General features: G+C 43.9%; 1 protein-coding gene across 2 annotated transcripts in view; it reads right to left on the bottom strand.

The window, feature by feature from the left end:
- CACNA1S (calcium voltage-gated channel subunit alpha1 S) overlaps window positions 1-12,401 on the bottom strand; it is an 81,260-nt gene that overhangs the window by 7,455 nt on the left and 61,404 nt on the right. For both annotated transcript variants that reach the window (XM_066625171.1, XM_066625170.1), the window contains 7 exons: window positions 11,419-11,510; window positions 9,536-9,695; window positions 7,494-7,621; window positions 5,811-5,907; window positions 5,156-5,258; window positions 968-1,069; window positions 652-776 (listed from right to left, as the gene is read on the bottom strand). In XM_066625171.1, coding sequence (XP_066481268.1) covers window positions 652-776; window positions 968-1,069; window positions 5,156-5,258; window positions 5,811-5,907; window positions 7,494-7,621; window positions 9,536-9,695; window positions 11,419-11,510 — 807 coding nt within the window. The remainder of the gene's footprint in view (window positions 1-651; window positions 777-967; window positions 1,070-5,155; window positions 5,259-5,810; window positions 5,908-7,493; window positions 7,622-9,535; window positions 9,696-11,418; window positions 11,511-12,401) is intronic.

A 12,401-nucleotide genomic window follows, 5' to 3' on the forward strand; every position in this document is an offset into this window, starting at 1 on the left:
AAGGCCTCAGAACGTCATTCTGAGGGCTGGGGATGCTACGCACAGTTTCTGCAGCCCTCAAAATTCTCATCCGGATGCGGCAGAGCACCGGTTGCAGTCCAAGCGAGGAGGGGCAGGATGGCCCTGGAACTCCCCCAGGAGTATGCAGGCCGCCCATATAGGCTCCGCGGGCCTTATCCGGCCTGTGGGCCATACGTTTGACACCCCTGAGCTACCTTGTATATTCTTTTAACAATGATAGTAAATGGGACTTACTCCTGTGGGTAGGATTGCAGCCTAGGATTGTTTAATGTTCATGCTTGATTATGTCACTTCTGGTCATGATGTTACTTCCAATGCATCCTGACAGATTCTCATTCTAAAAAATGGGTCCCAGTGCTAAATGTGTGAGAACCACTGAAGTACAGGATCTGGAATTTGGTGCAGAACGCTGATTACTAAGCTTTCACCCTGTTTTGCTTAACTGGTCTTTCTCACTGTTGGGGGAAACATGCAATCCCTCAGCACAGTGGTTCTCACACATTTAGCACATTTATATTAAAAATAAAATATTGAAATGAATGGGGACCCACCTGAAATTGGCTCGCAACGCACCTAGTGGGTCCCAACCCACAGTTTGAGAAACACTGCCTCAGCACATTTTCCCCTTACCTGGATTTCAACAGCATTCTTCTTGGGCCGGTATCCATAATACTCTTCCTGGCGCTTCATGAATTTTCTGAAATGTTCCTGGATGAGGAAAGTAGCGTAGAACTTGCCCACAGTCACTTCATCATCTAGAGGGGTAAGTACAAGCGAAAGGTTTTAGGTGTGCTCAGCAACAGCACCCCATCCATCAATATGTCCCTGATTGCCTGAGAATGTGCAAAAGAGATTCATGAAGGGGAGGGGGTAAGAGGGATACACAAGTGCTGGAAAAGGAGCAGAGATCAGAAATTCTCTCTTGACTGCCATACTAAAGCCTTACCTCCAATTGGTGGAATGACTTGATCCAGGAGCTTCATGCTGGTTCTCTTCCAGATTTTTTTGATAATCATCCTCAGTTCTTCATTGGCTTGCTCAAAGTTACCTACAAAAGCACCAGTGATAAAAAGCTGTTGTATACTGAGACAAACCACTGGTCCACCTTGCACAGTCTTGTCCACTCCAACTATGGCAATGGCATTCTCTAGGTCCTCAGGCAGTGGACTTTCCAAGCCCTTCCACTTGAGATTTTTGCAAACTGGGTAAGTCAGGGGTTAAACTAGGTGGAATATCTACTCTGCTACTGAATTATAGCCTGTCCTCTACTGACTTTGCCATCAGGTCAGTCATATGGTTTACCCTATAGTACTTCTTTTCTCTTGATTGATTGATTGAGTGATACACTTTTGTTTATTTGTGATTCCTGGAAATGCCAAGCCAGCCCTGAACAGCTGGTAACCCTAGTGCTGACCACACTGGAGGGCTAATGGTGCCCACTAGGGCAGTGGTTCTCAAACTTTTAGCATCGGGACCCACTTTTTAGAATGAGAATCTGTCAGGACCCACCGGAAGTGATGTCATGACTGAAAGTGGCATCATCAAGCAGGAAGATTTTTAGCAATCCTAGACTGCAATCCTACACTTATCCAGGAGTAAGTCCCATTTACTATCATTGTTAAAAGCAAATACATAGTAGCCTGTTAAAAGTATTGTTGGCATCCTTCATTCTCGGAAGACTACGGTGTCACACTCTGAATGGTGAACAGAGTGTCCTCTCCAGTGCGCGAAGTCTGGGTAAAGTAGGTATGGAGGATAGGCTGTTACCCATGCAGCAAATCCCCCCTCTCCACGTCGCTGAAATGGTCCAATGGAAAGGCAGAAGCCAATACGGTTGGTTCCAGCGGCGTCGCAGGAGTTGCCAGAACGTGACTGTGTTCAGCCATGAACTGCCTCAGGGACTCCGGCTCCGGATTTTGCCTCGAGGTTGAGTCCTGAAGCCTTTTCCATAACTGGATGTAGCCATAAGGCAGTGGAGGTCTGGGATCAGAGTTTTCCTTCTCTCAGATGAGTTGCCTTCCCAGGCTGACAAGTCCCATCTACCCGGTGGCTGTTTAGTTGCCTCTTACGACAAGTACAGCCAAACGGAGGGCCTATTCTTATCCCCAGCCCCCAGGGGAATGTTAAAAATTAAAAGTATAAAGTATAGATCTGTAATATTTCCCCAAATGTAGTCACATAACACAGTGGCATCAAGTCTAATACATTAAAAATAAAATATTGAAATTTATGGGAACACACCTGAAATTGGCCCGCAACCCACCTATTGGGTCCTGACCCACAGTTTGAGAAACACTGTACTAGGGCATTTACCTAAGTAGATGGTCCAAGCAGCTGTACCACATATACAAGGCTCTTACCTCTATGTACAGACCAAATGTGTGCAGCATTTGACCATCACTGCTGGTGTGCAAATGCTGTATGTGTCCGGGGCCAGTAGTTGGGAGTAAAAGCCTTTAAAACGTGACACTGGCTTTGTGGAGCACATGAACATTTGTGGTGACTTTTTGGTGACTTTTGCAAAGCCCCCTTCCTCTTTTTCAGACCTCCAGCAGCTATTGTAACATTTGCCTTTTGTGAGGCTTAGTCTTGTTAATCCAATAAAACACCAGATGCAGCACGTTGGCATGATTCCATAGAAGCAACTTATGCTAATTTACAACAGATGAGAACCTGACTCTTTTGGGTCGCGTCATTAAATGCATGAGAAGACATTAGCTGCTATTGATTTATAGCATCCTCTGTTGGGCTTGTATAGTACAGTAATTGGAAGTGTCACTGACATTCTCCAGGGTCTGAAAACTAATTTGAGGAACGCTAAATTTTCTAAACTATCTGGAGGTTGTTCTTCGATAAAATATCTTAAACCACATGAAGCATGTAGTTATATTTACATAATATTTTAGACTGCTTATATATCCATCTCCCGCCCCCCTCCTTGGGAGGGGGGACTTGCAAATTTGTAATGATCACATGCTCTCTTTTTTCTTTTGCATAAAATAAAAAATAAAGTACAAAAAAGGAGTTCTAAATTCTCTCTCCCTCCCCCCCAAAAGGAGAGACAAATTCCTAAAACTTGGCTCCTGAGCCAGAACCTGAAGAATCTTGGTCCTGCCTTAGCAGCCTTCCTCTATCTTCCAACCTTTGCCATATATCCTTCACTTACCCCAGCAGCAGTGGGGACTCTTTCTCCCCTCTCTTCACCTTTTTTTTTTTTTTTGATGCTGCATAAGGGAGTTCTTTCCTTTTCTCCAAATAGAAAGAAAGAATGACAAAGGGGCTTGTGGGAGTTGTAAACTTTGTGAGTAGGGCCTAGGAGAGGGGGTTAAAGAGGGTAATTTGTACCTGGGCCCAGGGTCAAAAAGGGGGCCCAGGAGCCAAAGGAGGGGGCCCAGAAATTTCCTGGGATCTTACATTTTCCAATCTCACCCAGACTCACTGCCCACATGGGATGCTGGGGGCATTACCATGGGCACATGGCAGTGACTATTGCCCCAAGCCGTACACACCATGCCCAGGAACATTCCTTAACAATGTCGCATCTGAGAGGAAGCTGGGCTGCTACAGTAGAGCTGCTTACCATCAAGGAGTGTAGAGAAGCTCAGGGACACAGCTACTGCTGCAGAAGTATGTTTTGGTGCAAACAGGACACTTTCCGTTCTAGTGTGAGTCTAAATACTCACCTCCTGCAATGATTTTCTATATTTGAAAGATTTTAGAGAGACTAGGAGTGTATTTGGTTTTCCGTATTACTGTATCTAGCAGCCAACGTCAGACAGGCAGGTAGACCTGAGTTCTGCATTGGGAAGACTGGTAGACCTGGGCTCCAAAGGCTATTCTGGCTGTTGCCACTTCCCCCTGCCTGGCTCCCATTCTGCTCACCCCATTGCTACCCTCTCACTTTCACCCCCTCCCTCTTTGGGAAGGGGCACAAAAGAAACTTTGTACCCCCGATATGATTCCTCTCAGAGGCCCTGTTTGTGAGGACTACTTCATAAAGGGCTACTTCAGGGTCAATAATTCTCACAAAGACTGTAATTTTATGTATTTTAAGAATGATCCCACAAATCCCTTTACCTTTCTTCCTGTTAGGAGACAAGGGGGAAAAAATCTGTGCTGCATCCAAAGTAATGAAGGAAGAGAATAGCCCACCCCACTCAGTGGCATAGCTACGGCGGTGCAGGGGGTAGCAGTTGCACCAAGCATCAAGCTTTAGGGGGGCAACAAGCTGAGCTTGACACTAGTGACCTAAATTGTGAAAATCTTGGTATGTAACAATAATACCATCATGTTATACATCATTGGAAAGATAATTTAATGCTGAATGCAATGAAACAAACAGCATTGGAATATTTGTATTCTATCAAAAGTTATGGGCAATTAACCAGAAAATGAAAACACAACTGCCTTATGGAACAACAAGTGGATTTGCTTAACTCAAAACTGACCTATGAGACTGATTGTTCTGAGACCCAATGAGAAGTTATGATACAGCATGGATCCAATAACTTTTTATTTATTTACTTAATTAAATTTGATTTTGGCGAACTACAAAATCTTCTTTGACCCCAGGCAGCAGACAGATGCCTTAGCCATGCCACTGACCAGGAAGAGGCAGCAGAGCAAGTGGGTGGTGAGCTGCTGGGATGGCAGGTGGGTTCCAATTTTCACTTTTTAAAAAGCCTGGGTGTGACGTCACTTCCGGTTGTGACATCACTTCCGGGACAACATTTTGAGCTTGGCACCAGGCTACACGATCATTAGCTACGCCACTGACCCCACTGCTGCTGGGATAAGACCAGTGTTGATTGAGGGGGATGGAAGGTTGGTGGCGAGAGTGTTTGAGAGTAGGGGAAGCTGTCAAAGTCATGTAATGAGCCTCAAAATGGCTTGGTAAATGGTCCACCAATTTCTGATTTTTTTCCCCCAATTTTTGTGGAAGAAAGACTGGATCATTTTCAAATTGTTTAGAGTTGAACCTCGGCTAGCTTGCTCATTTCTAACAGTGATGGATTTTAATGTGAACAGAGTTTCTGTTGCAATGCAATGTGATTAATAACTCACGAGATGAATAGATCCCGCTATCGGAGAACAAAATGGAATAATTCAGAGTGTGGTCATGGGTAGGTCTCACCTTCTGTCTTGATCTTGAGAGCTGTTCGTACCAGAGCAAAGAGCGTAGCATTGAAGGTGACTGTCCCATCACTATTCAGAGGCATATTCATGCCCACCAGGCGCTGTGTAACACACAAATTTCACACATGACAAAGAAAACACTTTACATGCACACTGAGGTACCCTGCCCTTGATAGTTATTACAGTGTCCTTCAGTCTTGTACCAGATAGCAATACTGAAAATCAGCTCTGAATTTTCCTGCACTGTATCTACAATAAATATAGTCTATTGCAGTGGGAACTATGGATTCGTTTTGTTTAAGGAACAGGCACGATGAGGCAGTGACTTGGAGCCCAATCCCATTCAACTTTCAACACTGGTGCTGCTGCCATGCAGCCCCAAGGTAAGGAAATAAATGTTCCCATACCTAGAGGAGGCCTCTGTGACTGTCTCCCCAACACAGGAAGCAGTGCATACACCATTGGCACAGCAGCACCAGCACTGGAAAACTGGATATGTTTCAGCCCTTGGACTGCGGTGCTATACAGTGACCTGGGAGTGAGCTCCCATTGAAAACAACAGGTTTTACTTCCCAACAACCATGCATAGGCTTGCACTGTAAGTCAAGACTCAGCCCTAGTTAGGATTGAAGAAAGAGTCTTAAGTTTAATACCTTGCAAGCCACACGGTGTGGACAAAACTTCCCAAAGCCCAGGGGAGGCTGGATTCGTCTCAACAGAGTCACCACATCTAGGTGTTTGATGCGACCCCTAAAGAAGAGTGAGAAAAAACCACAGTTCATCCATCTATTATACAATGGAACTTCAACCTCTGATTCAGCCACTTCAACCATTGACGTTCAATGGTGTCTCTGAGATGTTATTTTATCTCACTGAATTATGTAGCACACAACAGTAAAAACATACAATATTGCCTATGCTCTTTTTAGAATGCAGTTTAGAATCAGAAGTTCAGGAATCACTCCTGAAAAAAGGTTGGTACTTTACCATTAGGACCTATCCAAAACAGAGAGCCAGCCATGCAGACCATGTGAGGGTCTCAAAGCTTCCTAGTCTTGTGGATAGGAGATGACCAGAATGGGCTGAAACCCACAACGGAGAGCTGTATTTTTAAAAGGTTATATATCTATTATCTCATCAATAGGTACCAATCATGTTTTCTGAGTCTCTGGAAAGCCCCGAACTGCCCCTCCTGCAAATGCAGAGCTTATTCTCCGTTGCTCTGTCTCTAGAAGTGTTAGCCATTCTAAATCTAACCTTCCACAATGTGGGGGTCATATTACGTGCACCACATTTGAACTTGCAGATCTCAAACCCTTTTTAATGGTTGACTGTTCTAAATCATAGCCAGCAGTGATCATAGCAAGAGCAGGGAAATTTGCTATCTGACATCTATATTCTAAACATACTTTTCAGATAAATCTGATACAATTTAAATTATGTTAAAATTGAGGTATGTAGTAGCATGAATGTAGTAATGTAGTAATGTAACCCTGCTAATTGGGTAAGAGGCACTTTTTTCAAGTGGGTGCTCCTCTTTTTAGCAGGGGGAGAGTAACTGGCCCACCTCACCCCAGCAGTGTCTGTTCTAGTGGCTGTCTGCTGGTGTTCTTTTTGCATCTTTTTAGATTGCGAGCCCTTTTGGGACAGGGAGCCATTTAGTTATTTGATTTTTCTCTGTAAACCGCTTTGTGAACTTTTAGTTGAAAAGCGGTATATAAATACTGTTAATAATAATAATAAGTAGGTATGTAGTAGTATTGATATTCCCCATTCTGTAGATTACTTATCTGGCTCTATTCTCAAATGTCTTCCATCAGAACTAACTTTACTAAAATCCTATGTTCTAGAGCAGTGGTTCTCACACTTTTAGCACCAGGACCCACTTTTTAGAATGAGAATCTGTCAGGAGCCACCGGAAGTGATGTCATGACCAGAAGTGACATCATCAAACAAGAAAATTTTTAACAATTCTAGGCTGCAATTCTGTTCACACTTACCCAGGAATAAGTCTCATTGACTAACATTGTTAAAAGCATATACATATAAAAACCTGTCAAAAGTACAGATCTGTCACATTTCCTGAAATGCAGTCATATACCATGGTAGCATCAAATCTAATGTATTAAAAATAAAATATTGAAATGAATGGGGACCACCTGAAATTGGCTCATGACTCACCTATTGGGTCCAACCCACAGTTTGAGAAACACTGTTCTAGGGGGAAAGGTGGGTTATAAATTCTATAAATACATTTCTAAGAAACCACACTGAGTCACTGCCCGTGACAATTCAGGTCACATAATTTACAAGCTTAAAAACTGATAGGTTCTCACTTGGCTTCAGGGTCGTATTCTGCCCAGATCTTTTTGAATTCATCGAGGTGATGGGGACCCAATATGGACCAGTCCCGTGTGAGGTAGTCGAAGTTGTCCATGATGACAGCAACAAAGAGGTTGATAATCTAAAGCAAGATGCATCAAGACAACGCATTGGAAAGGTGGCAAGGGACTGTGCTGCTGACACCTCTACCAGAACAAATTCAGCTGGAGACCTCTGGCCAGGGAAGGGCCATAGCTCTGTGATAAAGCACATAGCAAGGAGAGGATTCCAGGTTCAGTCCCTGGCATTTCCAATTAAAAGGAGATATTAGTTTATTTGGCATGAGCGTTGACTTTATAGCAGTCTCTTCTCTCTGTTTTCAGATGTTGCTGGCTGGATTTCTCTGACCAGGCAAAACATTCAGGAACTTCCTGGTTACGTATCTGTTTAAATAGTTTTAAAAGTGCAGGCAGAACCCAAAATGGGGATGCAAAGCATGTAACAAACACCCTATAGTGGTGGTTGGTTCAAGTCTCAGAAGCGGATTTCATATAGCCATTTCATGTGCATGCCCAGGCAACCAGCCAGGTTAAAGTTGCAATTCTACGCACACTTACTTAAGAGTAAGTCCCAGTAAACTCATTGGGGTTTACTTCTGAGTAGACACACATAGAGCTGCACTGTAAAGTGTACTAGTAGAGAATGGGTTATTCTATTAAGATGCTGTCACAAGTCCAACCCATGATTCAAGATAGCACTGCTGTTCATGGTAGCATACTGAACTGTAGCACTTTTGAAAGGCAATCAAACTGATCGGCAAAGGAAGCAGAGGACTCTAGAGCCTTGTTCATTTTATACATCTGGGTGCATTTGACCCTGGTGCAGGGGGAGTAGGACAGCACCAACCCCATCCCTCAGAGCCCATGCACCTAGACACATTCTTGCAGTCCCCAGACACTGTGTGTGTCTGAGGCCAGCACTGAATGCAATCTCCCTGTGATTTGGAACGCTGGCAAATCAACACTTCAAAGCTCAGGGGGAAAGGTGCCTGAGTTGTGGAGATTGGAAATCGGTGGCTCCTAACACCAATTCTTGGAGTTCTATTAACAGCCTGTCATCAGGGAGAATGAATTATGCTATGTGCAGGGGCAAGACAAGAGTTGGTGATAGACAGCTTTTAGAGAGTGGAGTGGTTTGAGAGAGGCATTGCCTCCCATGGTATATGCACTCATTTCTTTTGTCCCACTGTCTCCTCTGATAAAATAGGGTCTGCACATTTTGAGGCACTGCAAAAGCATGCATGACCTGTTTTGGTTGAGTTGGAAGTGGAACAAGTATCCAGATACCACAAATGGGGATTCCTCTTTCAAGTTATCTTCAACTCTCTCAAGAAAGTGATTGTTGGCAATGAACAGGGGCAGGGAGGAGGGCGGATTAGGTTTGGGATGTAGTGGGATCAACAGTAGCAGTGCATGCCAAATCCCAATCCTATCCCTGGACCTGATCCATCTTCCCAGATCAACATGGATTTGCACTAGCAGTTGAGCTGGTGCAGGTCCAAGTTGACCCATAGCAGCTGCTGCGGCTTACCCTGGGGCAAGGGGACAATTGTTCCCTTGCTCCAAGGTGACTTCTAGCAGTTGAAAAACTCTCGCAGGATAGAGCGGTAGCTGCACCAGTGCTGTTGTATCTCCATGTGGGGATTTAAAGCCGAATTCTGAGCTGACCAATGTGTGAGGCTGCCGCGGCAACAAAAGAGTGACTGTGGCATCCAACACACACTGAACAGCACACCATGGCTCCTCGGGGGAAGGGGACATTTGTCCCCTTCCCCCAGGTAAAGGATGTAGCCCTGCAATGGGGTTACTTGATTCTGAGGCAGCTCTTGAGCCAGTGCAGAATCAAGGAATCCCATATCGGGCCCTGCGACCCGACACGGAGATCAGGATCTGATGGTTCTGAGCTTCCCCATCATAGTTACATTTATTCTCATGCTGCAAGCACATGTTAAATGCCCAGGAAGAAAGTATAAGACAGGATAGCAAAAATCACATACCAGGAATGCACATATCATGTAGAAGCTGATGAAATAGAAATAAGCAAAGCCTGTGCCACAAGTGTATTCTTCTCCAGGAGCAAAGTCAGACTCAGGGTCACACGGCTGCCCATAGCTGGCAGCCAGTAAGATCTCTTGCCAGGCCTCACCTGTTGCACACCTAGAGAGAAGGATATGGTGAGATAGAGTCCCCTTTCCTGAATGCATTAGAAGACCTATGGTATGCACAGTGAATAGGGACCATCATTCATGGAATCTAAGCCTGTATAATATGAAATTTCAAGCATTGCCCTGTCTCCATTTTTAATTTGAAAAACCTTCAATTCCAGTACTTTCATTCTGAGTTGCCAGAATTTTAAAAAACAAAGCCATGGCCTGTTCTGGAATGCAGCAGAGTAAGATCTTAAAGAATATGGTGAGATCTTAAAGAACCAACTCCAAAGCTGAATCCTCATCCAAGTAGGTGATGTGCTGACAAACAAAACTGGAAACCATTGTGAGTTGGGTGTGAGCCAGACTTTTCCTCCAGGTCAAAGATGTTTTAACACCGAACCTTGTTAGGAAGTCCAAAAGTATTATTCCTGGACAGACTACTAGCAAAGAAAAACAGCAAAAAAGGGGGGGGGGATTTTGGTGCTGATCTTGGCAGGGCAATGCAACTTAGGAGAAGAAATGGAACATTTATCAGCTGGTCCAGTATAAGAAGATGAAAGTTTCACACACTGGGTAGTAGTGTGATGAATGGACTGTATATAGTAAATGGCAACAACTGTAGGAACCATCCACCAACCCATGTCACCTTTTAGCTATTTCAGAAACTCCAGAGTAGAAAGAAACCAGTTTTGGGGACAGGTAAGTAAGCAGCAAGAACAAGATTAGTGGCTTCTGGCCTTGAGATGTCAAACTGTGACAAATACATGTACTGTGTATCTTTCAAAATGCCTGTTGGGTCTCCCCTTTGGAATTCAGACTATTGAACCATTCTTTGAAATGTTACTCAGATATTATCTCAGATATTACCAGGGCCAAATGCTGAAGCCTCTGGATACTTAATATTAACAAACAGACATGTGTTTCTTTCTGGAAATCCCACATGTGGAAATCCCACAATAAATCCCACATTTATTCATCCAGACATTTCCTATATGCAATATTGATAGGATGATCAAGAGAAATCTAATTCTTAAGTTCTATTCTTTTTGGATGTAATTTCTGTATAGGACAAGGGAGTGAGAATAAGAAGATTGGCTTGCCAACACCTTCATCTACATTGTGATACTTGCTGGTGAACTTACTGGCACGAGGGAGTGTGCTGCATCTAACCGCAATGAATGAAAATATGACATGGAACCCAAATTATGGAAGGCTCTTCCATGGCTTGGACAGCCAAGAAAGAATATTCAAATGGTCACATTATAAATCGCATAACTTTTACTGTATAAGACTCCACCCTATTAGCATCACTCCACATGGCTGTTCACTGGATCATGTGGGAAGTATCAGAACTAGTACTGCACTTCCCTTGGGGTTGGATTGGGCACTTCCCAGGAGACCCCATGGACAGACACATGAAAAGTGAGTTTAAACAATCCTGCAGTGGTCTGTGATTTGCTGACCACAACAAAGCTATTCTCAATGGCAACACTCATGTGCTAACATTTGAATCAAACAAGGGAATATGCTTGGATCCTTGTTCTTAAATAGATCACAATAACAGTGCTTTTTATGGGTGGGGATTTTAAAGTCTCTTTGCTCAAGGACGCTGTGAAAAGAGGCTATCTACAGAGGAAGGGTGAAAAAAAGGCAATTGTGCATTACTGGGCATTGTGGAAATTGCACTATCAGAGCCTTTTACCCAGGAGAGATGTAGATGATACACAGACCTGAACAGTAGCAGCACTGCTTGTGGGAAGGTCTGAAAGTGGTTGTTTCGATTTATTTGGGTTCCATCCACCAGAGCAACTTTCCCAAACATCTGTAGAACAAACAATTCATTCATCATTGGCAGGAGGAACTCAAGGCTGCAGGCATCAACAGTACATCAGTGGTTTAGTTTCTCTCTTGTAGGCTGTTTTATTCTCAAAGGAAATAAGCTCTGACATCCTATGCATGTGCACTCACAAGTATGTCCCATTATGTTCAATAGGGCTTATTCCCAGATAAGCTTGCATAGGATTGTAGCCAAAGGCTGTAATTCTAAACATGCTTTCCTGGGAGGGAGCCCCACTGAACATAACTGGACTTACTTCTGAGTAGACATGCATAGGATTGCACTGTGAGTGACTCAAGGTCAAACTACTTATTATGAAAGAGATGTGAATGTATCTCAGTTCCTTGATTTTTTTAGAAAATAGCAGCAGCTGGGGTGGAACGAATCCAAATCAAGACCTCAGTCAAAAAGGTTTTTTCAACCCTTCCAACCCCCCAGTTTTCCCAGTGAAAATTGCCACTGCTCCCCTCCCCCATTGCTATTTGGTCTCTTAGAGAAAACAGAGTTGGGCACAACCTGCATTTTCATTTAGAAAACAGTATTGGGGGGAGGGAAGATACTGCCCCCTACAGTTCTGATGTGGATACCCCAGCTATTATTTTAAAAAACATAATGAGACAGAGATAGATTTACATATCTCTTTTGTAGCATGTTGGGTGTCCCTAAGGTTGCAATCCTAAGCATATTGACTCAGAATTGTCCCAATCCTATCCAATGCTCCAGCGCTGATGCAGCCGCAATGCAGTCCTGAGGTAAGAGAACAGGCGTTCCCTGACCTTGAGGAGGCCTCCATGACTGCCCCACCACTACAGGATGCAGCACATGCACCATTGGCACGGCTGCATCAGTGCTGTACAATTGGATAGGACTGGGTCC

The sequence above is a fragment of the Tiliqua scincoides genome, chromosome 4 (assembly GCF_035046505.1).
Source record: "Tiliqua scincoides isolate rTilSci1 chromosome 4, rTilSci1.hap2, whole genome shotgun sequence".
NCBI classification, from domain to species: Eukaryota; Metazoa; Chordata; class Lepidosauria; order Squamata; family Scincidae; genus Tiliqua; species Tiliqua scincoides.